Source organism: Gastrolobium bilobum, unplaced genomic scaffold (assembly GCF_033153095.1).
Source record: "Gastrolobium bilobum isolate Gb01-03AN ecotype WA unplaced genomic scaffold, APGP_CSIRO_Gbil_v1 utg3866, whole genome shotgun sequence".
Lineage (NCBI taxonomy): Eukaryota > Viridiplantae > Streptophyta > Magnoliopsida > Fabales > Fabaceae > Gastrolobium > Gastrolobium bilobum.
Window position 1 is genome coordinate 145,303 of NW_026895681.1, and position 22,614 is coordinate 167,916.

The 22,614-nt window shown below is 36.2% G+C and overlaps 1 protein-coding gene across 1 annotated transcript; it reads left to right on the top strand.

Moving 5' to 3' along the window:
- Nucleotides 1–17,289: 17,289 nt before the first annotated feature.
- Nucleotides 17,290–22,397, top strand: LOC133289388 (transcription factor ICE1-like). Its single transcript, XM_061487310.1, has 4 exons — nucleotides 17,290–18,381; nucleotides 19,221–19,445; nucleotides 20,726–20,896; nucleotides 22,173–22,397. Exons 1-4 carry the CDS (start codon nucleotides 17,290–17,292, stop codon nucleotides 22,254–22,256), a joined length of 1,572 nt encoding a protein of 523 aa, XP_061343294.1. The 3' UTR covers nucleotides 22,257–22,397.
- Nucleotides 22,398–22,614: the final 217 nt, after the last annotated feature.

Consider the following 22,614-nt stretch of genomic DNA (forward strand, 5'->3'; position numbering starts at 1 on the left):
GGTATATCCAATGGCTGAAGTAAACTAGCAGGTTTCTGATGCTCTATTTTAACTTTCTGATAAACAAAACACTTTGATACATACTCCGCAACATCTTTTTTCATCCCAGGCCACCAGAACTTAACTTTTAGATCTTGATACATTTTTGTAGCACTTGGATGAATAGCATACTGACCCTTATGGGCCTCAACCATAACTTCCTCTGCTAGTTCCTTGGGCACAATAATCCTGCCCTGATACAGTAATAACCCCTGTTCATTCACAGATACGCCACTTTGACCTTTCAAATATTTCACACTATCATTTTGTATTTGAGTTTCTTTAATCTTCTCAAGCAACTCATTCTCAATTTTTGTCAACTCAATATCACAAATTCTACCTGCAAAGAAATCCATTATTTTCAAATCCCAGAACTGCTCAATCACTTCATTATCCCACATCATATGAGATAAATTTACAGACTTCCTACTCAAGGCATCTGCCACCACATTAGCTTTACCTGAATGGTATTTCAGTTCAAAGTCATAATCTTTTAGGAATTCAACCCACCTCCGTTGTCTCATGTTCAGCTCTTTCTGATCAAACAAATATTTTAAGCTCTTGTGATTACTGAAAACAACAAACTTCATCTCATATAGAAAATGCCTCCAGATTTTCAAGGCAAATACAATAGCAGCAAGCTCTAAGTCATGTGTCGAATAATTTTCCTCGTGAGGATTCAACTGCCTAGAAGAATAAGCAACCACTCTCCTTTCTTGCATCAAAACACTCCCCAAACCTTTCTTGGAAGCATCACAGTATAGTTCAAACTCACCTTTCGAATTGAGAAGAGTCAACACAGGAGCAGTAGTCAATTTCTCTTTAAGAGTCAAAAATCACTCCTCACATTCGTGGGTCCACACAAAAGAAGTATCATTTCGTGTCAATCGGGTCAACGGAAGTACCATAGCAGAAAACCCCTCTATAAACTTGCGATAATAACCAGCAAGACCCAGAAAGCTCCTGATCTCAGTCACAGTCTTAGGTCGTTCCCAGTCACTTACCGCTTCAATCCTACTTAGATCCACAGCAACATCATTAGCAGAAATCACATGACCCAGAAATTGCACTTTAGATAGCCAGAATTCACATTTAGACGGCTTAGCATATAACTTTTTATCTTTCAACATCTGCAATACAGTCCTCAGATGATCCATATGCTCCTCTTTACTCTTGGAATAGATTAAAATATCATCAATGAACACAATAACAAACTGGTCTTGGTAGGGTTTAAAAATACGATTCATATAGTTCATGAACACCGTCGGGGCATTAGTAAGCCCAAAAGGAATCACCTGATATTCAAAATGTTTGTATCTGGATCGGAACGCCATTTTAGGCACATCCTCCAGCTTAATCCGGATCTGGTGGTATCTGGACCGGAGATCAATCTTAGAAAACACACAAGCACCCCTCAACTGGTTTAGAAGATCATCAATACGAGGCAAATGGTACTCGTTCTTAATCGTAGCCTTATTCAACTGCCGGTAGCCAATACACAATCTCATGCTACCATCCTTCTTTTTCACAAATATTACCGGTGCTTCCCATGGAGACACACTCGGTCTGATAAAATTCTTTGCAAATAGCTCCTAAATATGCTCCCTCAACTCAGCCAATTCAAGTGGCGACATTTGGTATGGAGCCAAAGAGATAGGCCTCACACCAGGCAACAAATCAATTGAGAACTCAATCTCTCTCTCCGGTGGAAATTCTGGTATCTCATCAGGAAATACGTCAGCAAATTCATTAACCACCGGAATATTTGAAATTTCTTCTTCCTTGTTTCCAAATAGTCCACTCAAGAACACATAAGCCAAATCACCAGCCTCTAAGGCCTTAACAATTTGATAGACAGGCAAATAAGGAGACGGACAAACAGCGGGCTTCTCAGGAGATAATATCAACCTCTTTCAGCAACAATCAATCATTGCGCAGTTTTGAGACAACCAGTCCATACCCAAAATCAAATTAACAGAGGCTAGGGGCAAGATAATCAAATCAATAGTGTAACCCCTGCCTTCATAGACAAACTCAACATCTCTACAAATAAAGGACGAATCACTAACCTCTCCTGTAGCAGTAGTAATATGCATGGGGGAATCATCTGTGTTACCTTTAAGTTTAACCCCTTAGCCACATATTCCGCAACAAACGAATGCGTCGCTCCCGATTCAAACAAGAAAGATAAATCAATATTAGAAATGAAAATTATACCTTTAACCAGATTCGGTGCCTTTTGTGTCTGCTGCACATTAGTCGTATACACTTGTCCCACAGTAGGAACCGATGTCAAGGCATGCAGATTCGCAGCCTTCCCAGTAATACTCTAGCAATCTCTGGCATAGTGCCCAACTTTACCACATTTAAAACATGAATTTGGAGCCGCAGTACAAGGACCCATGTGGTATCTCTTGCACTTTTCACACTGAGGAACAGAATTCTTATCATTGAATCCACATCTTTGGCCACCACCTCTTTTGAATTGACCAGAAGACTGCCTTACCTGATACCCCCTACCTCTGTTATTATTATTATTATGGTGACCACCCTTGTAGTTAGAACCAGATGGACCAGCCGTCCTCTTAACTTCTTGCTCTTTAGCAGAATTAGATTTTGGATACCTGCCATATACAGTCTCGACCCTCTTGCACTGGGTCACTAAATCAGAAAAATTCCTCACAGTCGTGTTTGACATGCATTTAGCAATTTTCTCGCTTAATCCTCTCTGAAATTTAGCAGATAGAAATTTCGGAGTAGGCAGAGTACCCCCATAATTAGCGAACTTGGCCAAATATGCATCCATAGACATAGAACCTTGTACCAACTTATCAAACTCCCCTTGTTTAGCTTCTCTGACATCTCGGAGAAAATACTCCTCATGGAACAAGCTCTCAAATAAAGACCTCAAATAAAGCCCAAGTAAGCTCTTCACCTTGAATAACAAAAGGGCGAGATACATTGCACCACTACTCGTGGGCATCACCCTCCAACATATAGACAGAATACATTAACTTCTGAGGATCCTGGCACCTCATCACTTGAAATATCTTATCCATATCAATCAGCCAGGTAGTCGCAACCTTCGGGTCCTTTGACCCCTGAAATGCTGGAGGTTTATGTTTCCGAAAAGAATGAGTCTCCGCTCATCAGCACCATCAGCATCAAACTGCTCAGTAACCCCAGAAGTTTGAGCAATATAAGTAGGATCAACAGTGGGCTGACTAGACTCACCAGAATGATGACTAGTTGCACTCTCCCCCTGTTGGGGTGTAACAAATGGCGTAGGTGTAGGAGTCACTGTAGCCGTATGAGGAGGAGAATCGCCCCTCCTATGCTGAGCCCTCTCAGTCCTCATCTAAGTCATGAAGGCATGCATCATATCCTGATTATTCTTCATCAGGTTCTCAGTCATTGTTCTATTAGTTTCCGTCTCCACCTGTAGAGCATTAAGAACTGCAGTAACCAGATCAGGCGGTGGAGGATTTGCATCTCGTGCCCTACGGCCACCACGAATCCTCCTCATGATAATTGTACAGGTAAGACAAAGGAATAAGCTGACCAGACCCACACTGAGAAATCACATATACATTAATCATAAAGAGTTTACAAATAACTATATAACAAAATACAGTCATACATAATCAGAGTTCCCTAGTAAACTGCTCTGATACCATAAAATGTAACAACCTGTTATGTACCGGTGTTGTTAACATTGATTATGATATTAAGCGCAATTACAATCACAGCAATTCATTTAAAAAAACGCGAGTAAACTTTTTTTTCATTACGTAAGCATTTAAAACGATAATAAAACGTAATTAGTAAAAGCTGTGATCATAACTGAAATCTAAATGTGGAATAATTAAAATAATTACTTGATTATCATACTATTCTTATCTTAAGCCACTACGGGGTTCCCATAAATCCACTTAGCATAATTCTCACTTTTACGGTATTTACACAACTGGATATGGTTCAGTAATCTGGACATTGCGAGCGAGTTAGTGGTTACAAGTCTCTCATATTTTAGTATGTTATTCTAGACTTAATTATCTTTCCAACAAGATATCACATGCTCCATAAAGTTCTCGTTTGCTCCGGTTATCACCGTTTGAAGTTGAATAAGCAAAGCTGCTAGCCAACCTCAAACTGGGCTCCAAACAACCTCTACCATTTCTGAGATTATGAATAAAATACTCCACCAATTTCTCTCAGATTTTTATACAGTAAACTAAACACCTTAAAATTCAATTTGACATATCATGGGCCTAATTTGACCAAGAATTGAGGGAGAAATTTTTTTCCCAAAACCTGCTCCCGACAGCCCCCAAGTGCAGGGCAATCTGGATAGTCCTCACTCTTCTGTGTCTATAGGTCTACGTACAACTCCAATGGCTACCAAAGTTTGACACAACATAGTTAGTCTCTCAATCTTCAAAATGGTGTTTGACACATCCCTATTGGACCTCTGTGGAGAGAGATATGCTCTCCCAAAGTTGATCAAAGAACTATCATTTTATATAAAATTCGACGGCATCTCCTTTGTTTATTCAACCTATCCCACTTTATCAAAAGTGTGTTATTATAATAGCCCTAGCCATTAATTAGTAAATTACATGTAACTAAGTAATTAAACATGTATTATCAAGTAAAATGAACTATAAGGCCTAATTAAATGGATTAAAGTCACTTTTGAGGTAAAAAGTGCACTCAGTGAAAATTATGGGATAAAAATGAGTGTAGGCAAAAGTACCCAAAATATAAAAGTAAAAGTGAAAATATTCCTAGAAAAATATTCCAGACCTTTGGGTAAAGTTTAAAAGAGAACGGAGTTGAATAGATAGATGAGCTCATACCCGGTTAAAGTCACTTAACCTATGTTAAGTGACAAAACACATGAAAACCCATTCATTTCCTTCATCTTCTTCGTGCGCGATAGAGAGGAAGGGAGGAAACCATAACTAAAACTCCAAAAATCCTAACTTCTCCATCTCTCAACGAAATCTCTTGATTCTTGAACCAATCTTGCTTATAATTGAGAGGCAAACACAACCCTTAATCCATAATCTACCAAAATACCTTGCATTGAGAGAAAAATGGTGGTGAAAGTGGTGATCCTTTGTTGATTGGGTGTCTTGGAGGGGTCCATTGCTTGAAGTGATGCTTGGAATCTCTTCCTTGGGTGATTCTAGGTGAGTTAGTGTTAATAAATCCTAGTTTCATTTGAATTTTGTTGAAGAGTAATTTCTAGGTTTTCTATGGAAATGTGTCTTTGAATAAGGTGGTTTGAGCATGATTGAGGCTTAGGCCAAGTTGGGAAAAGTATTTAGATGATGATTTTAATGGTGAAAATGTATTTGGATGATCATTTTACTCATCGTCACCAAATTTCGAAAATTAGGCCTAAATAGTGTAAATTCTTGCATTTCAAGTAGTGTGACTTGTATTGTTAGTATTGATTGTGTTCATGGTGCTTCTAGGTTGGAGGCAAGTGAACCAAATTTGAGTGACCACTCATTGGAGCAAGCTATGGAGCTTGATTAGCCTATTTGGATAGGTAAGCTCATGCCAATTTGTGGTGTAGAGTTGTTGCTTTGTTGATGAATAGGTGGATATTCATTAACTTGTATTGATTGATTGTGTGACACCTTGGTGTAGGTGTGTATTTTGCAAGTTGTAGCTTGAATTCAAAGTTGATTGGTTGCAAAACTTGTTGGAGAGCAAAGGTTGAATTGAAGCTTTAAGGTAAGCCTTTGGACCTTGGGTGTTAATCCCTTTACTGTTCCACAAGCCCAGAATGGGTAAGGGTTATTGACAGTGTTGTATACGCAATAAGGTAGTTTAATGCTTTGTTATACGTATGTGTATGCATTTTGTGTGACGCAAGATGGTGTTTCCCTATGTTTTGTATGTTGCATGACGATGCGTAATTCATACATGGTAGTTTAGCTGGCCAGTAGGACTATTTTGCATCTGAGTATCCTTAGGACGACATGAGAGCTCGAGGGATGTCTCCTGGAGATATTTTTACACACTGCATGGATATGTATTTACTGCATTATTTACTGATTATTGCTATTATACTGTGAGTGAACTATGGGGTGGAGAGATGCTTCAAGGATCCCTGGTTTACTGAGATGTATTTATATATCTCACCCCGTGTCGTGGGGACTCCCTTTCAGGTAAAGATGCTACAGGAGCCTCTGGTGACAAGTGGCCATACTTGGACTAGTTGATGCATGAAGATTTTGCATTAATTTGTTATATGCATGCCATTTTGTAGTTCCTATGTTTAGGATGCATATATGAAAGCCATTTGGTATATGTATGTCATGTTTTATTTTGATGGACTTAGCCTATGCTCATCTCCTTTGGTATCTCTTTTGTTAATGGGAGCTAAAGATTTGATCCTAGTGTTTTGTATCTAAGTCCCATGATTATATATTAGAGACACTTAGACATTGTGTAATATTGTACATGTTGTATATATGATGGAAAGACATGGATGCAAGTTGATGAATGTGTGTCTTAACATAGATAAGGATCATGTATTAAAGAGGTATAATGTCTATTAGGTGTTAAGATAATGGTGAAAGTGGGAGGAAATATCCCATGGAGTCATATGAAAACAGGGGAGGGCATGTTTTGCCCAGCTGGAGAGCGTTTTAGCGCTGAAATGGGCGCTAAAAAGCTCTAAGTTTGTAAAATGGAGGAAAGGTCTCTGCCCTTGGACGTTTTAACGCGAAAATGGGCGCTAAAACGCTCAAGTGAGCGTTTAAATGCTCAAGTGGGCGTTTTAACGCTCAAGTTGGGCGCCAAAACGCTCTCGAGACCTGGAGAAGGCAAATTTTTTTTGCCTCTGGGCGTTGAAACGCTAAGTTGGGTGCCAAAACGCTCAATTCGAAAAATCAGCAAAAACATAGTTTAGTAAAATTGGCATAACTCGAGCTACAGAGCTCCGATTTGAGCGTGGTTTAAACCCACTCGAAGCTAAAAAAGAGATATACAACATACTAGAAGATGAGAACTATATAGGAATTATTTTATTCATGTAATAATAAAAGAGATGAAGACATTTAACAACGTGTGGTCTAATGCAATAAGAATATGATGTTAAGCTTAGTTTATTTTATTCAGCAACGTAATATGGTTATGATCACGCAATTGGGTATTTTAAATTTGGCTTTGTTCAAAAAGAAAACTTTATCTGGATTTCTAATCGAACCAATGTGATTGTAACTGCGCTTAATATCATAATGCGATGTTAACACACCGGTTCTAGAACGGGGTGTTACAGTTATTATCCTTAAATATTGCCTAATAGACAAGGGTGGCACTAGGGGTGTGCAAAATAACCAAAAAATTGAACCGAACCATGAACCGAACCGAACCGCCCTTAATATAACCAGATTTTAAAAACCAGTTCATGAACCGAACTGTTTTTTAAAGAACCAGTTCATGAACCGAACCGGTTTTTAGAACCATTTTGAACCGAACCGAACCATTTTCGAACTGAACTGTTTCAAACCGAACCAAATTGATTTTTATAACTTTATTTTTTAAATTTTTATTTTTTTCTTTTCAAAAGAAGATCAACCCGAACCAGTTTCGAACCGAACCGAACCACTTCCGAATCAAACCAGTTTTGAACCGAACCGAACCACTTTCGAACTAAACCATTTAAACCAATTCGGTTCGATTTTTCAAAAAATCTGGTTCGGTTTGACCTATGCACATCCCTTGGTGGCACTCAAGGACCAACAATTCCTTGGTTCTCTTACAACCCACAAGAATTTATATCATTTCCCTCACTTTACAATTCATTACTTACATTGTTAAACTTAAACCATTTTAATCACATTATCCCATTACATGTATTTTTTCAACATACACATAATCATAACTTAAAATAGGCTTATTGCCCTTTCATCATATATCATGCTTCAATATTACACAAGGTCCAATATTTACAAATTACAATTCTCTAATGAAAAGCATAATACAATAAGTCCTCCAAGATACAATATAATAAAACCTCAAAATACAACATGATAAATATACAACTAGACTTAGGTAAAATGTGGCATGAACAAAGATGACAATATGCATAATCCTAAATCAATATACAATGCGCATGCCCTAAGTCTAGTACAAAACAAGCTCTATGTCCAAGTACTGATCCCATGGGTTTCTTGCCCACAGCTCCAGCCCCACTGCTACTATCTGAAATAAATGCCCCAACACGGGATGAGATATACAAATATATCTTAGTAACTCAGAGGTTCTGGAGATTACTCCGCCCAATGGCTCACTCAGATGTAAATCAACAATGTACTATAACAACCAAAAAGGGATAAAACAAGGGATTTAGTGAAGTAGGGATGCATAGGGAGTAAAAATACGATGACACTGGAATGGTCAATGCCAAAATCACGCAACATTCGGCCTATTGGCCTCGGCATATAGCCTACGGGTTCTCATCCAAGGAAGTGTTCCCAGAACATCAATCAAGGCACCCACCACCAATACACCCGAGACTTTTCTAGAGTGCTCCTCAATGGGTAACAACTCCATGACCCCAGGTCAACTGGAACTCCCTCATGGAGACCTATCCAGTGGAAGTCCGCAATACCCGAAGGCAACTATCTACTGGCCAGAGACACGATACATCCTATATACCCAATAAACATACATATATGCATGAGCATGTTATAACACATCATCAACATACACCTCCAACCACAACCCCAAGGGGCATGGTGGAGCACAAACAGAGATTAATCCTAGTACCAAAGGATTACCTTGTTGAAGCTCCCTCTCTAGGTAACTCCAATGCGAGGTACCACCGAGCTTGGTCCAACCAGAAATGCTTACACTCTGGTCATTCTCATTTCAATTAAAACCACATAACAACATACACTTGGTTATTCAGGAATTTATGCACTTTTCACAAGCACTTACTACAATCCTTTTGGTCAATGACCAAAGGCAACCCACCAAACTCACTGTTCCAAGTTCACATCCGTGGAAGGCAACCTACAAGGATCACACAAGGATCTTCAATACAATGGTGCAACCAAGTCCAAACACAAAGCACCACACTCCCCCCCCACACACACACACACACCATGGTTCGGCCAAATGGCCTAAAATACCTAGTTGTGTTCCTAATTTTATTTCAAGGTTCCAATAGCTCCCTAAGCTTACCACAACATCAAACCAATTATTTTATTTCACTCCATTACCATTCAACATCATTTTTCCCAATCATCCTCCTTTAGGACAATTTCTACACTTAGACAAATCCAATGGTTCCACTTCCAATTCACATGCATCAAACCAACATACAACCTATTTAAACACAATTCACAACCACACAACACCAATCACATTATTTTTACATCATCCTTTCCTTATTTTCCCTACATGGCCGAATTCTTCAAGCATGTATACATAGGGGTATTCAATCCAATTTCACACTTCCATACATCATACAAACATATAATTAACTCATACAATTACTCCACAACCTAATTACACAATCCTACAACCATTCCATTTTACGAAGTCTTGAATTTCCATCATAAATTTTGCCAAAGTTACCAAATATTTCATCAATAATTTTTACGAGTTCAATCACCATAAAACATGATTCTAAGACACTTTTATCTAATACGCATTTTCAATTTGAGGTCCTTAACCATATCAATCCATACAACAAGCTCTAGGGTTCATAAATCAAATCCAACAATTCAACCAATGAAATGTGTTGAAACTTACCCACAATCAAGGCCTAGGATTCCTCAACACAATATTCAAGCAATGGAGGATCAAACAACTTAAAGAACATCAAAATCCTTCACCAAAACTGCAGCCATGGGTCCTATTTTTCTCCCAATCTAGCGAGTTCCATGCCTTGAAAATATCATGATTGTGTTTAGAAGGTTGTTTACTTAAAGTTTGATGTAGTGGAAGTTATGTTTTGGTTGAGTTTTGGGGGAGTTTGGAGGAGATGAAATTTTGAAACAAAACTTGCATAAACACCAAGGGGGTCGCGGGTTTGGAGAATGGGAGAGGTAAGGAAGAACATGAATAGTGCCTTGTGCACATGTGTCAGTTATACTTAAGTGGAGTGGGTCCCACCGCCACCTCACGCGATTCAAATTAATTTAAAACTCCCGCTTAAGCCACTAAACGTCCATTAATTCCTAAACTATTTAGAAACTTCAATTTTTACTATTCACAGATGTCCTTTTATTGTCCTTGGTCAGATGAATCCGGAGTTTTCCGGTCGTTCGGTGAAATCACAGTTTTAAGTTTTTATGTTTATTGTGGGCACTCTTCCCCAAAAACCCTAATTTCAATCAATTTTCATCAGGAATCATAATTCTTAGTCCTATGTATCATTTATAACTTATCCCCAAGTCTAGAGCTCAAAATTCATTCAACACGTTTTTCGATGCAAATGTACCGCTGTATTTTTACTCTGTAAAAACAATATTCATCAAATTTCCAGAACTGGTCTAACCACTCAATTTTTAGTTCTGAATCCATTTCCAGGTTAGTTTTTCCATTTGAGACCTTCTACTCAATTTTTCTTTCCTAGGGTTACGTGTTTGGCAAATTACCGTTTTATCCTTTTTATGTATTTTGACTCCGAGTTCAGGATTTTCACTAAACCTATCCTTTAATCCCTATTTATAATATAATTATATGATTTAGAATTACGAGGCATTATGGGTATTGTGTCGGCATCATCCTTCACATCGTTATTCACATTTAGTCATGAGAAAGGATAGAGTATCATCTTTCTTGATTGACTAAATTTAGCTTTCACAGAACTAGGAATCTTCTTCTATTGACTCTAAGACGGATCATGACTCCTCATGATCTCTTACAATGCATAGATTCTCGAGTCTATTAGAAGTCATCCAAGCCCTATCGATCTTGTGAAGGACCAGTCCCTTGTAAGGGATTGTGAGTCATATCGACATGTCCATTTATACTCATGTATTCAAGTTATACCCAAGAGTACATTGTTCTCCCCATTTTCAAGCGGATAAAGTTGTACAGTCAAAGTATAACTCTAGGGCACAGTGTTCGATGACATTCTCAAGTCTAGGATAATCCACGCTTCCAAGCGATGAGAGACATTACAAATCCAATGATACTCTTTACAATGAATCCTTGTGGAGTCTCTAACCTACCATTCGGCCATCATGTAGAAAAATAACCAAGGATATAGTTTAATTTCAAATGAGTGTCTCGTCTCAATTGTCAAGTAAATTCAAATAGGTTTCATGTAGGTTTTAGGTTGTTCAAACCTAGTTTGACCTAGTATCATGTGTAGGTCCTATTTGTGCAAGAAAATGTAGATACAAGTTCTAAAAGTTAATACTTGTTTTAATGGCATGAATTGACAGGATGAAATGTTGGATTAATCATGCGCTACCAAAAAGTTAATTTCAAAATTGATGTATAATTATGTTGATTTCTTCAATTTCAAGTAACAAGTGTGAGGTGATTAATGGAACTTTTATTCATGACTTCAGTGTTCAATCAAGAGATTTGACATTGGAAGATCGAGTGGCAAGTGAATAATAGTTTATATTTCAAGTTACTTACAAGGAAAGCTTTTGACAGGTAAGCTTTCATTTTAGGAGTTTTCTCCTTGTTTGTTTGTTCCACCATAGTCCATTAGGATGATGGTTTGGATGTGTGTATAATAATGGTTGTGTTAGATAGTTAGTATATGTGCATTCATTTAGACAAGTATGTAAGATGATGTGATGTTCTTTGTTTGATTTTAAGTTTCATGGCCATTGAACAATTTCAAGTTTATATCTCCATATGAGGGATTAAGCCTCAGAGGTATATCATACTCTCCATATGAGGGATCAAGCCTCAGAAGTATCTAAGTTACAAGTTTATAAATTGTGTGATAATTACAAGATTACATGTTGTATTATATGGTTTGTATATGACATTTCATGCAGGAAGTGAACTCATGCGTGGAGACTACTCTACAAACCCAGAGTTTATTGAGATTGTGAATCTCACCCCATTTGGGGAATATATTTCAGGTACTCTAGTAGTAGGGGAAACCTCTCAGGGCAAGAGGCCAGTGAAAGGTGGATAGATGATTCAGCTGGAGCATGTGTTTAGCTTAGTATTTTGTGGATGATTGTATATTATGTTTTGTGTAGCATGAGATGTTATGATCATGCATTTATACAGTTAGTATCCATTTTGAGAGGCATATGTTTGCCTATTTGTGTATGTAAATTATGAAGACATGCATTTCTTTTTGTATCATGTTAGATGTATCTGAAATGGCATAGAGCCATATTTCAGTGTTTGTGTATTTGGACAAGACTTTTCTGTATTTCAGGTACAAGATAATTAATGAGATTGATCCCTAGTTGTCCAGATTACAACTGTTATGCTGTTCGTGTGACTCTATCCGGAATGGTACGTGATATCATATTCGGATAGTGATTTGATCATTAGTTATGATCACAGGTTGTCAAATTAATTATGTACAGTTATGGGACTGTATAGTCTATACCAGGAATATTAAGTTTGCATGGCAAAGATACATAAAGTTTACATAAAGGAAAAATGTTAAGTCATGTAGTTACCAAGGACTATCGTGATACTTTACATGAGTCTTTCGCTACTTTATTCAAGTACGCAGCGCTTTTATTACCATAAGACATGTTAACAAACTGGTTCGAGATGAGGCATTATAGAACCACAAGAGAAGGGTCCTGGATATACCTCTTGAGTTGAGATACATGAAACACATCGTCAAGATTCAATAACTAAGGAGTTAAAGTAAACTGATATGCAATTGATCCTACCCTATGAAGAATCTGGTAGGGTTCAATGAATCTGGGACTTGGCTTTCTCACTCTAAGAGCCTGTTCTACACTAATCACAGGTGATAATCTCACAAAGATATGTTCCCTTTCATCAAACTCAAGGGGTTTATACTTGGGATCATAATAGCTCTTCTGATGGCTCTGAGTTTTTTCAACTTCTCTCTAATCATCTGAATTCATTTTTTTAGTATCCTAAACTAGTTCGGGAGCGATAAGTTGCTTCTCCCCAACCTCTACCTAAAGTATATGTCCTATACCTTTTTCCATGTAAAGCCTGATAAGGCGTCATACCTAAGTTGGAATAAGGTAAACAAAAAAAATGGGCTTGTGCATTCTTGTGTGATGGGCTGCGTAAGAGTATGATATACTAATCTATTAATTTAGTCTTCACTTAACAACTTATGTTTTTGTGTTGAATTGACGCTGTACATGGTATTCTAGTTTGTGACCAAATGGTCATGAGTTCAATTCTAATTGTCATGAGTCTATGCACTTCCACTATCCACTTTTCAAGCTCAAGGTCTCTTGCATGACAGGTGTGTTATGGATATAATATATAAAACTATTAGTATAACATTCATTAGGTTGAAATGATTCATTACACTATTTCGTTGGACTTGCTTATGAGAATGAATAGCATACTATTGTATTTATTTTTAGAGTAAACACCTTCTTTGGTCCCTAACAAAAAACACGGTCCCCACTTTAGTCCCTTACAAAAATAAATTAGTCAGTTAGTCCCTAACAAATTCAAAGTGGACCCATTTTAGTCCTTTTGAGGGACTAATATGGGTCTTTTTTGAATTTGTGAGGGACCACGATTTCAACTAAATGGGTCCACTTTGAATTTATTAGGGACTAATTGACTAATTTATTTTTGTAAGGGACTAAAGTGGGGACCGTTTTTTTTTGTTAGGGACCAAAAAAGGTATTTACTCTTATTTTTATAAATTCATGGCATAATAGCATGAAAATGATAAAAAGTGGATAAGATGAAAGTATAAGGATTAATGGTGTGCTTTTAAAGAAATGATCCTCTTATAAGGGGTGATCTTCGAAAGTTGTGAAACTCAAAATTAATAAAATTTGAGACTTGAAAGATTATGGATTACGGAAAAGGCAAGAGGAATCCTATAGAATGATACATAAGGGAATGCTTATGTCATGGAAAGAGTTCTCATCCACCTTTGATGCGCCAAGCACAAAGAGAAGAATGAAAGTAGGTAAGAAAAGCAAAAAAAAGAATTAAAAAAAAAAAGAGAAAAGAAGAAGAAGAAAGATGATAGAAAAGAAAGAAATAAGAATGAAAAACTACGAAAGGAAACATGAAGAGAAAAAGGGTGCATTTGTAATATATTTTGATGCTTAAGTCAATAAAAGTTATAGGCATAACGTATGAGGTAAGATTGATACATGTTGCTTGATGAACGAGGGTGAAGACCCCTCTTATATATAATGGTTTCCAAGAGTCCCCCAAGGGATTAAAGTTTTTCACTTAGTCAATAAGTTGCATGGATAGTGGGCCTAAGCCCAAATAGCTTATCCAGAAGATGTTTGCAAAGTCAATCTCGTGTACTATAAAGATTGTAATTGTTATCGTTTGTGTACTAATATGTTGTTGGGAAAAATATTTCTGCAGATAAGTTATCTGCATTTATTCTCAAAATGACATCTTTTTAGTATGGAAATCTTAAAAAATTATAAATATAAAGACTATTATAATCCTGAAATAAACTAAAATTACAAAAACACCATAATTTCTGCCCCAAAACGACGTCGTATTGGGCTTACTGCAGATAACTTATAAGTAACTGCAGAAAAAACGAACCCTATATTGTTAATTTGAATAATATCTTTCGAGAGCATAATAATAAAATAAGGGAAATAATTCTTTCATTTTACATAAGATCACTATTTCATGCTCTTTTCACATAAAAAATTGTACCACCACTTTTTTTCTTCTTTTTTTTAATGGGTTGTGGGCCTCATTACATCATGTGTCCATGGTAGGAGATACATATCTCCAATCCAACAATATGAGAAAATACAATCTCTAAACCTAAAATAGTTAGTTTTATTCCTATTCTTATTTTTGTCTGATATGTATATAATTAATTTGTTAGAAATTATGATAGGTAACTTACAACCATCTGACTAGGTTTGTATTTTATGATGTCTCGTTTTCGTTATATGTATAAATGATTGTCGTATATTATAATATATTATGGGTTTAATATTTTTCGCATGAATTAAAGATAAAGTCGTCATTTATAGACATGTAAAAGAATATGTGATTCCTTTTTCAATATATTAATTTTTTAAAAATTTAAAACTAAAATCTAATAGTAAAAATTTACTTTTTAGTTTATGTAAATATAATTTAAAATTTTGACCATTTTCACACAAAACTTTTACTTATTGTTTTTTAAAAGTCTATTACTTGCACAAAAGGTTAACAATAAGTATAAAAGATTTTTTGAATGAGTATTAAATATTTCACTACTGAATTTCAAATTATTTACCAGGGTTTAATGTTTTTACCGTAAAGGTATATAAGTTATCTATATTTATTTTTAAAACAACGTTGTTTTGGATTGAAAGATTAAAAAATTATAATTAGAAAGACGATTATAACCCTAAAATAAATTATAATTACAAAAGTACTTTGATTTTAGCCTCAAAACAATATCGTTTTGGACTTAATGTAAATAATTTATCTACATCGATTGCAGAAAAAACGAACCCTATTTACAAAGCATTTTTCACATAAGTTTTTGTACAAACATGCTTCTCACGTGGCCTAGCCAAATCTTTCATAGTAGAAAAATTTAAAAAAAAATATATTATATTTATGTAAATAAATATTAATAATATTTTTGCATAAAATGTTAATTGTTTTTATTGTCTTTAGTTTATGGAAATTTTAAAAGCCATCTTTTTGTGTCATTTTAAGTAGAATGATTATGTTTTAATATATATATATATATATATATATATATATATATATATATATATATATATATTTTTTGACCTTTTACATTTTTTTTTTTTTTTTAAGATATACCCCATCTATCTATATGTGAGGCAATTTTGTTTGAGTCCGAACATCTACGTCTGACAGAGATCTTACTTAAGAATCAACCCCTTTTGGCCCTTTTATATTCTCTATTTTCCACAAAATTGGAGTAGAGAGAAAGAGGAAGTTTTAACATGATAGAATGTAAAAATTTAATAAATATATATCAAAACACAATCGTTTCAACTAAAATGACATAAAATTATGTGCATTAAATGACAAACCTTTTTCTTAATTTGTACTAAATATTTACTCTCATAACTGAATTCCATTTCTGTAAGAAAGCATTTTGACTATATTTATATATACTTTTTACAAACACGAGCCTCTCGATCAACAAGATTTAAATCCCCACAGTAAATAAATCATACATAATTTCTTTTCTATAAACAAAATTAATAGGTTGACCAGTTTTTGACTACAATTAAATTTTACTGATTTTTAAAAAAAGTCTCTCATTTATTATTTTATAAAGAATAATAGAATCTTAACAAATGTAAAAATTCAAACCCAAAATTAAATTAATGGAATCAATAAAAAAAATGTTTATAAAAAAACTTAGAAAAAAATAATTATTTTAATAATCAAAGAATGGGCTTGATATTTTACATATTGGAAAATATTATTTTACACATAAAAATATATGAAACCTATATAAAATTATGCAAAAATAAGAAGAAGAAAAAATATAAATTTTATACACTTTTTATATATGGGTTTTATAAGGGTTATGTTGTAGGAAAAGTGGTTGTGTTATGTTATAGAGATTCGTTTTACGTGCCGAAATTTTTTTATTTTTTTTGCTGCGGGCCCCACAAAATGTTTTGTGTATAGAAAAAATTTTGTGATCATGTTAAATGATAGATGATAAACCCTTTATATATAATAAGAAATAAAATTATTTCTTACATTATAATTGACATCAAACCTTAAAATAACTAAAACGGAATTAGTAATTACCTTTAACCATAAAGGGCATCCCCAAGATTATGACTGAAAAGTTAAAACGGCAGCCAAACACAGCTTAGCAGACACATAGATAAAGTACAATGCACTGCCACACCTTACACTCACACACACAAACACACACCACTCGCACTGCTCTCATTTTTGATCCATCATCACATAACGTTCAACCCCTTCCATCTCATTTCTTCTCTCTCACACACAACAATAACAAAAATGCTCTGAGAAGAAAACAAAAAAAAGCTTAAAGCTCTTCAACTTTTTCTCTTTAACCGAAACACTCAAAATCTCTCTCTCTCTCTCTAACCATTCTTTCATGCAATGGATAGAGATATGGTACCTCACAGCGTTCCCTGGATGGAACCCCAACCGGAAGATGAACACTTAGCAATAGAAACATGGACAAGAACCAACAACAACGTTGGTGACCCCAAAAATGATAACATTACCGGCATGGGTATGCTGGATGGTGACTGGTACATGAACTCAGATATGAACCCACATCACCATGAGCTTCACCAAACCACAAGAGACATTGGTTTCTCTTCAGACCCAAATGATGGTTTTCTGATTCAGCAACCTTTGGATTCACCTTCTTGTGCACCTTCCTCCTTCACTCTCGACCCATCATCACAGACACATTCTTCACAACCCTTTTTACCACCGCCCAAGTCTTGCTTCTCTTCTTTCTTCGGTGTTAATGGCATCAACCCTTTTCACAATGGCTTCGACTTGGGTTCCCACAGTGGTTTCCTCGCTCCTTTTCAAGGGAACCATGCTTCCAATTCCCCTGTTTTGATGGGTTTCTCGCCCCAAATGGGCACCCTCGAGCTGAGTTCGAATAACGAGTTTCCGGTGACTCGTGGGGTCGAACTCAGTTGCGGGTTTGCCCCAATGGGTGTTGAAGAACAACAACAAGAACAAGCTTTTGATGGTTCTGGTTCTTCAAATGCACTCTTTTCGGACAAGGCCAATGTTTTGAGGTCTATTGAGGGTCTTCCTCCGGCGGCTGCTCCACCCACTTTGTTTCAAAAGCGGGCGGCGCTCCGGCAAGGTTCCTCCGTGGATAAGTTGGGAGAGTTGGAGGTTTCGGCGACCCGGTTCGCGGGTTGTTGGACGGGGTTGGAGGACTTGGAGGGGAAGGGGAAGAAAGCAGAAGAGGGGGAACTTGAGGAAGGGTTGAATTATGACTCTGATGAGGTTGTCGAGATTGGAAAGTTGGACGAGAATGGGAGTAATGTGGGCAACGATTTTAATGCCAATAACAATAGTAATAATGGTGTCACTATTGGAGACCAGAAGGGGAAGAAGAAGGGGATGCCAGCTAAGAATCTCATGGCTGAGAGGCGGCGTAGGAAGAAACTCAATGATAGGTTGTACATGCTTAGGTCTGTTGTGCCAAAGATTAGCAAGGTATGAAAACTTTGTTTGATGCTACCCCTCCTTCCCTTATAATGTTAACATGTGATGTTACTTTGTGATTTTTATTGAAATATTAAATGTTTGGAATTAGTATATGGATGGTTATGATGTAATAGAGCCAATTTGAGGTACCCTGTGAAATGAGGTATGGAATGGAGCCAATGCGGAGAAGTTCCACGAGTTACGTAGGAAACTTCGAGCTGCTATTTGTCATGAGGCGAGAACGGGAATTGAACTCTATGAGGTTGAATTTCCCGGTTCCTCGGTAGCTCACGGGTAAAGCGGTCGACTTTTAACTGACTGGTCATTGGTTCGAATCCTACTTGGGGAGATTCGATTCTCTCCGAATTCTATGAGTTGATTCCTTTAGAAGTGATTAATTATATGGAAAAATCATAACTAACTGGTCATAGGTTCGAATCCTACATCGGGAGATTTGATACACTTTGAATTTTTGAATTAGTTGATTTCTTGTGGATTTATTTATTATATGTAAAAATAACTGACCAGTCATAGGTTCGAATCCTACTTTGGGAGATTTGATTCACTCCGAATTCCATGAATTTGTTTATTCCTTGTGGAGTGATTGATTGTATAGAAAAATCACGAACTCTGAAATTTTTTAATCATGTTAGCTCTTCCTATAATGTTAAATTACATATACTCATTCATGTTTGAGGAATCTGATGTGGTGTTATTGGCAGTTTTTATGAATCTGAAATTTAACCTGTGTTGGTTTGTTGCCATTGAGTTGGTTATTAACATCAACAATTTGCTCTCTTGATGTGTTGAGGATAATACAAGCTAATCTTCTTTTATTTTTTTCATAGATGGATAGGGCTTCAATACTTGGGGATGCAATTGACTACTTGAAGGAGTTACTACAGCGAATTAATGATCTTCATAATGAGCTAGAATCGACCCCACCTGGCTCATCGCTGCCACCTTCCACAAGCTTTCACCCTATGACACCCACTCCATTAACCCTTCCATGTCGGGTGAAGGAAGAACTATGTCCTAGCTCTGCGCAAAGCCCTAAAAACCAATCAGCGAAGGTATTTGTTCATCTTTGTGCAAACAATTGTTATTCTGCCATCAGTTGATGTGTCAAACCTGGAAAATTTTCCATATTACTTTGAGTTGTTTATATCTTTGACAACTTATTTGTTGGCTTGTTAAGTGTCTGAATTATTTTATGACTTTTATTCTCTCTCTCTCTCTCCCCCGGTCCCCATTTACGAGGGCTAAACCATTTCGCCTGCAACCCATGGTGGATTCAGATTTTTTCTAACATGCAAACTAAATGGATCCGCCTATCCTGACAGCTAGTCGTTTATAGCTTGTTGCTTGCAAGACCATGTTAAATTGTCACAATTGGTACTGCTTTATTTTGCTCTTTAGCCAACAAGTGTACATATATGATGGATGGAAATTTGGTGATGATATAGGGCACTAAATTTGAATGAATATCTCCTTTTATAGAGCACTAAATTTGAATGAATATCGCCTTTTTTTTCTGTATTTCTTGCATGAATTAGTGTCCCTACCTGCTATAAATATAGAACTTCAGAGTCTGCATATTTCGTTCATATGGACTGTTTACAACATTTATTGTAGAACCAGTATGGAAATTACACAAATTACTCTTTGCTAATGTACTGCATATTACATTTTGGAAGCTTAAACAAAATTCCATGAGTTGCTTAATGTGCCCTACCACAAATAATGAGGTCCCATGTTTTCTCTGTTTTATGAACAGGACAAGTGCCAATCACCTCTAAGACATACTGTATGACCTGTAATAAAAGTTCTTTGGTTTAGCATATGAATATGTACCTTATAAACATTGGCACCTCTAAATCTGGTATTAGTACCATTATTTCATTGTTTTTCATCATCATCTTGGTTTCTTTTTGTCAGTGTTTTTATGGCTTTGGCTTTTTGGACATTCACTAGGAATCTGATGTTAATGCATTTGGCTGCGTATATTGTGTGTAATCATCGCAGAGATGCGAGTCATATGTCAAGTATTGGTGCAGACATAGTTACATCACGTGACATATAACTGATGTGAATCCCTAAAAGTTAGAATCTTGTGATGCTGTTGACCCCAAAGGTGTATTAATGCAAACTAATAATGATCAACAACTGGATTCAGGAGATATTTTTTCTCATAGAGATTTAATTGCAGGGTAATTTAGGATATTGTTTTGACTCAACTTGAGTTTTTCTGAAATTTATAGGCGGAGGTTAAGATAACAGAAGGGAGAGCTGTCATTGCAGGGTACTTTAGGAAATTGATTTGACTCAGCTTGAGTTTTTCTGAAATTTATAGGTGGAGGTTAAGGTAAGGGAAGGAAGAGCTGTCAATATCCATATGTTTTGTGCCCGCAGACCAGGTCTTTTACTTTCCACCACGAGGGCATTGGATAACCTCGGATTGGACGTCCAGCAAGCTGTTATCAGCTGTTTCAATGGTTTCGCGTTAGATGTTTTCAGAGCTGAGGTATATAGTTATTTTCTTGTGCCATGTTTTATATCACCATTTTCCCTTATTTATTTTCCTTGCTTTTTATTATTATATAATGCTTTCCATTGTTTTTAATTTGGGCAATACCACATTATACAATCAATCACTCTTCCAACATTGATACCGGATGCCTGCACCTGAGATAAATTTTCAATACTTCTGTAGGACTGAGGACTTAGTGCTATACCTACTAAAATTAGAAATACATCACTCACCTAATTGCATTTATTCCACCAACATTTTTACTTTTAATGCCGCAAGAGTTCTATTGGGGAAGTATGTACTGAAAATTTACTCTTGTACCTGGTCATGTGACAAATGTAATAATGAATGATGTATGTTAGCTGGATTTGATGATAGAGATGAATCTTATATATATATATATATATATATAGAGAGAGAGAGAGAGAGAGAGAAGAATTTCATGGCTAGGATGAAATGAAAGGCAAGTGCTTTGGTAGCAACAAGATGGTTTGTTAAGAGATAGGCATGACACCTCCGTGTTTCGGAACCCAATCCCACTTCTCAAAACTATCGTATATGATTGTGAGAACTACTTATCAATTCTCTTTCAGAAACCTAATTAGATGACAAGCATGGTGATCCAAACCACGAAAACTGTTGGTCTCAGCCACTATCTTCCCCTCCCTCTGCTTAACTGAATTATGTACTATATGCGTGAGGCTTGTCAGTTATAAGGGGTGAAGGGTTCCATGTTTTTTCATTCAATGACTCCGTGGTTAATAAAATTTTAACCATTGATTATTTTCATTTCAAAAGGCTTTTCACTCCTAGAACAAAATGTATACTTTAAAGGAATCTGGAGTCCAGTTTTAATTAATAAGATGAAATTTACGTAAGTTCTTTGTGAACTATCTGAGTGATGGAATAAGGTTGGAGCAGTGGTAAGGTTGATCCTTTGGGTTTAAGTCCGGAAAATAGCCTCTTTGCATAAAATACAAGGGCAGGGTTGCATACAATCAACCCTTACAAAGTCAGGAGGCTTGTGCCCTTTTGTGAACTATCTGAGTAAGTGAAAATCGTCCCTCCTACACTGCTGTCTAAAAACTACAAATTGCTCTGCCAAATTTGTAGAAGAGTAAATCTCAGCTTAATGACGGGTAAAAGGTCTTAATGAAGCTTCTCTCAGGTTGTTTTATGATGTTTAAATTTTGAGCTCATTGATTATTGGCTTGGTATTGCTGTCTTAAGTTTTGCTTTTGACTTCTAGTAATTTCATGTTTCTTGCCAGCAATGCAAAGAAGGGCAGGATGTACCCCCTGAGCAAATTAAAGCAGTACTGTTGGATATAGCTGGTTACCATGGTATGATGTGAGTGAAGTTCTTGACAAATGCTACCCTTATAGAGGCACTAATTGTAGTTGCTGTAGCATGCAGTTTGTAAATGCCATTGCTTCTTATTCTCTACTTATTAAGCTGAGTCCAGGCCAAGATCAAATTTTACTAATATCTGCGTTTGAGGAGTTACAAGACTGTATTTTTTCTGAATTTGAGCAAAGCAAACTTATGTTGTCAATTATTATCGTAAGCCATGGTGGAATAAATTGTTTTTAATATTTTTTTTTTCTGCTTTTGTTTTTCTATTCCTAATTTAGTTCTATAATGAGTTCCTTCTTTGCCTAAATAATTTTGAATATGATTGATACCTTCCGCGTCATTATTGGTTGCTATTT

Excerpts from the sequence above, each read along its gene's own strand:
- LOC133289388 (XM_061487310.1), top strand. The coding sequence starts at position 17,290 with ATGGATAGAGATATGGTACCTCACAGCGTTCCCTGGATGGAACCCCAA. Across the intron at positions 19,446-20,725 it reads CTAAAAACCAATCAGCGAAG|GTGGAGGTTAAGGTAAGGGA; the intron begins GTATTTGTTCAT and ends TGAAATTTATAG. Across the intron at positions 20,897-22,172 it reads TAGATGTTTTCAGAGCTGAG|CAATGCAAAGAAGGGCAGGA; the intron begins GTATATAGTTAT and ends GTTTCTTGCCAG.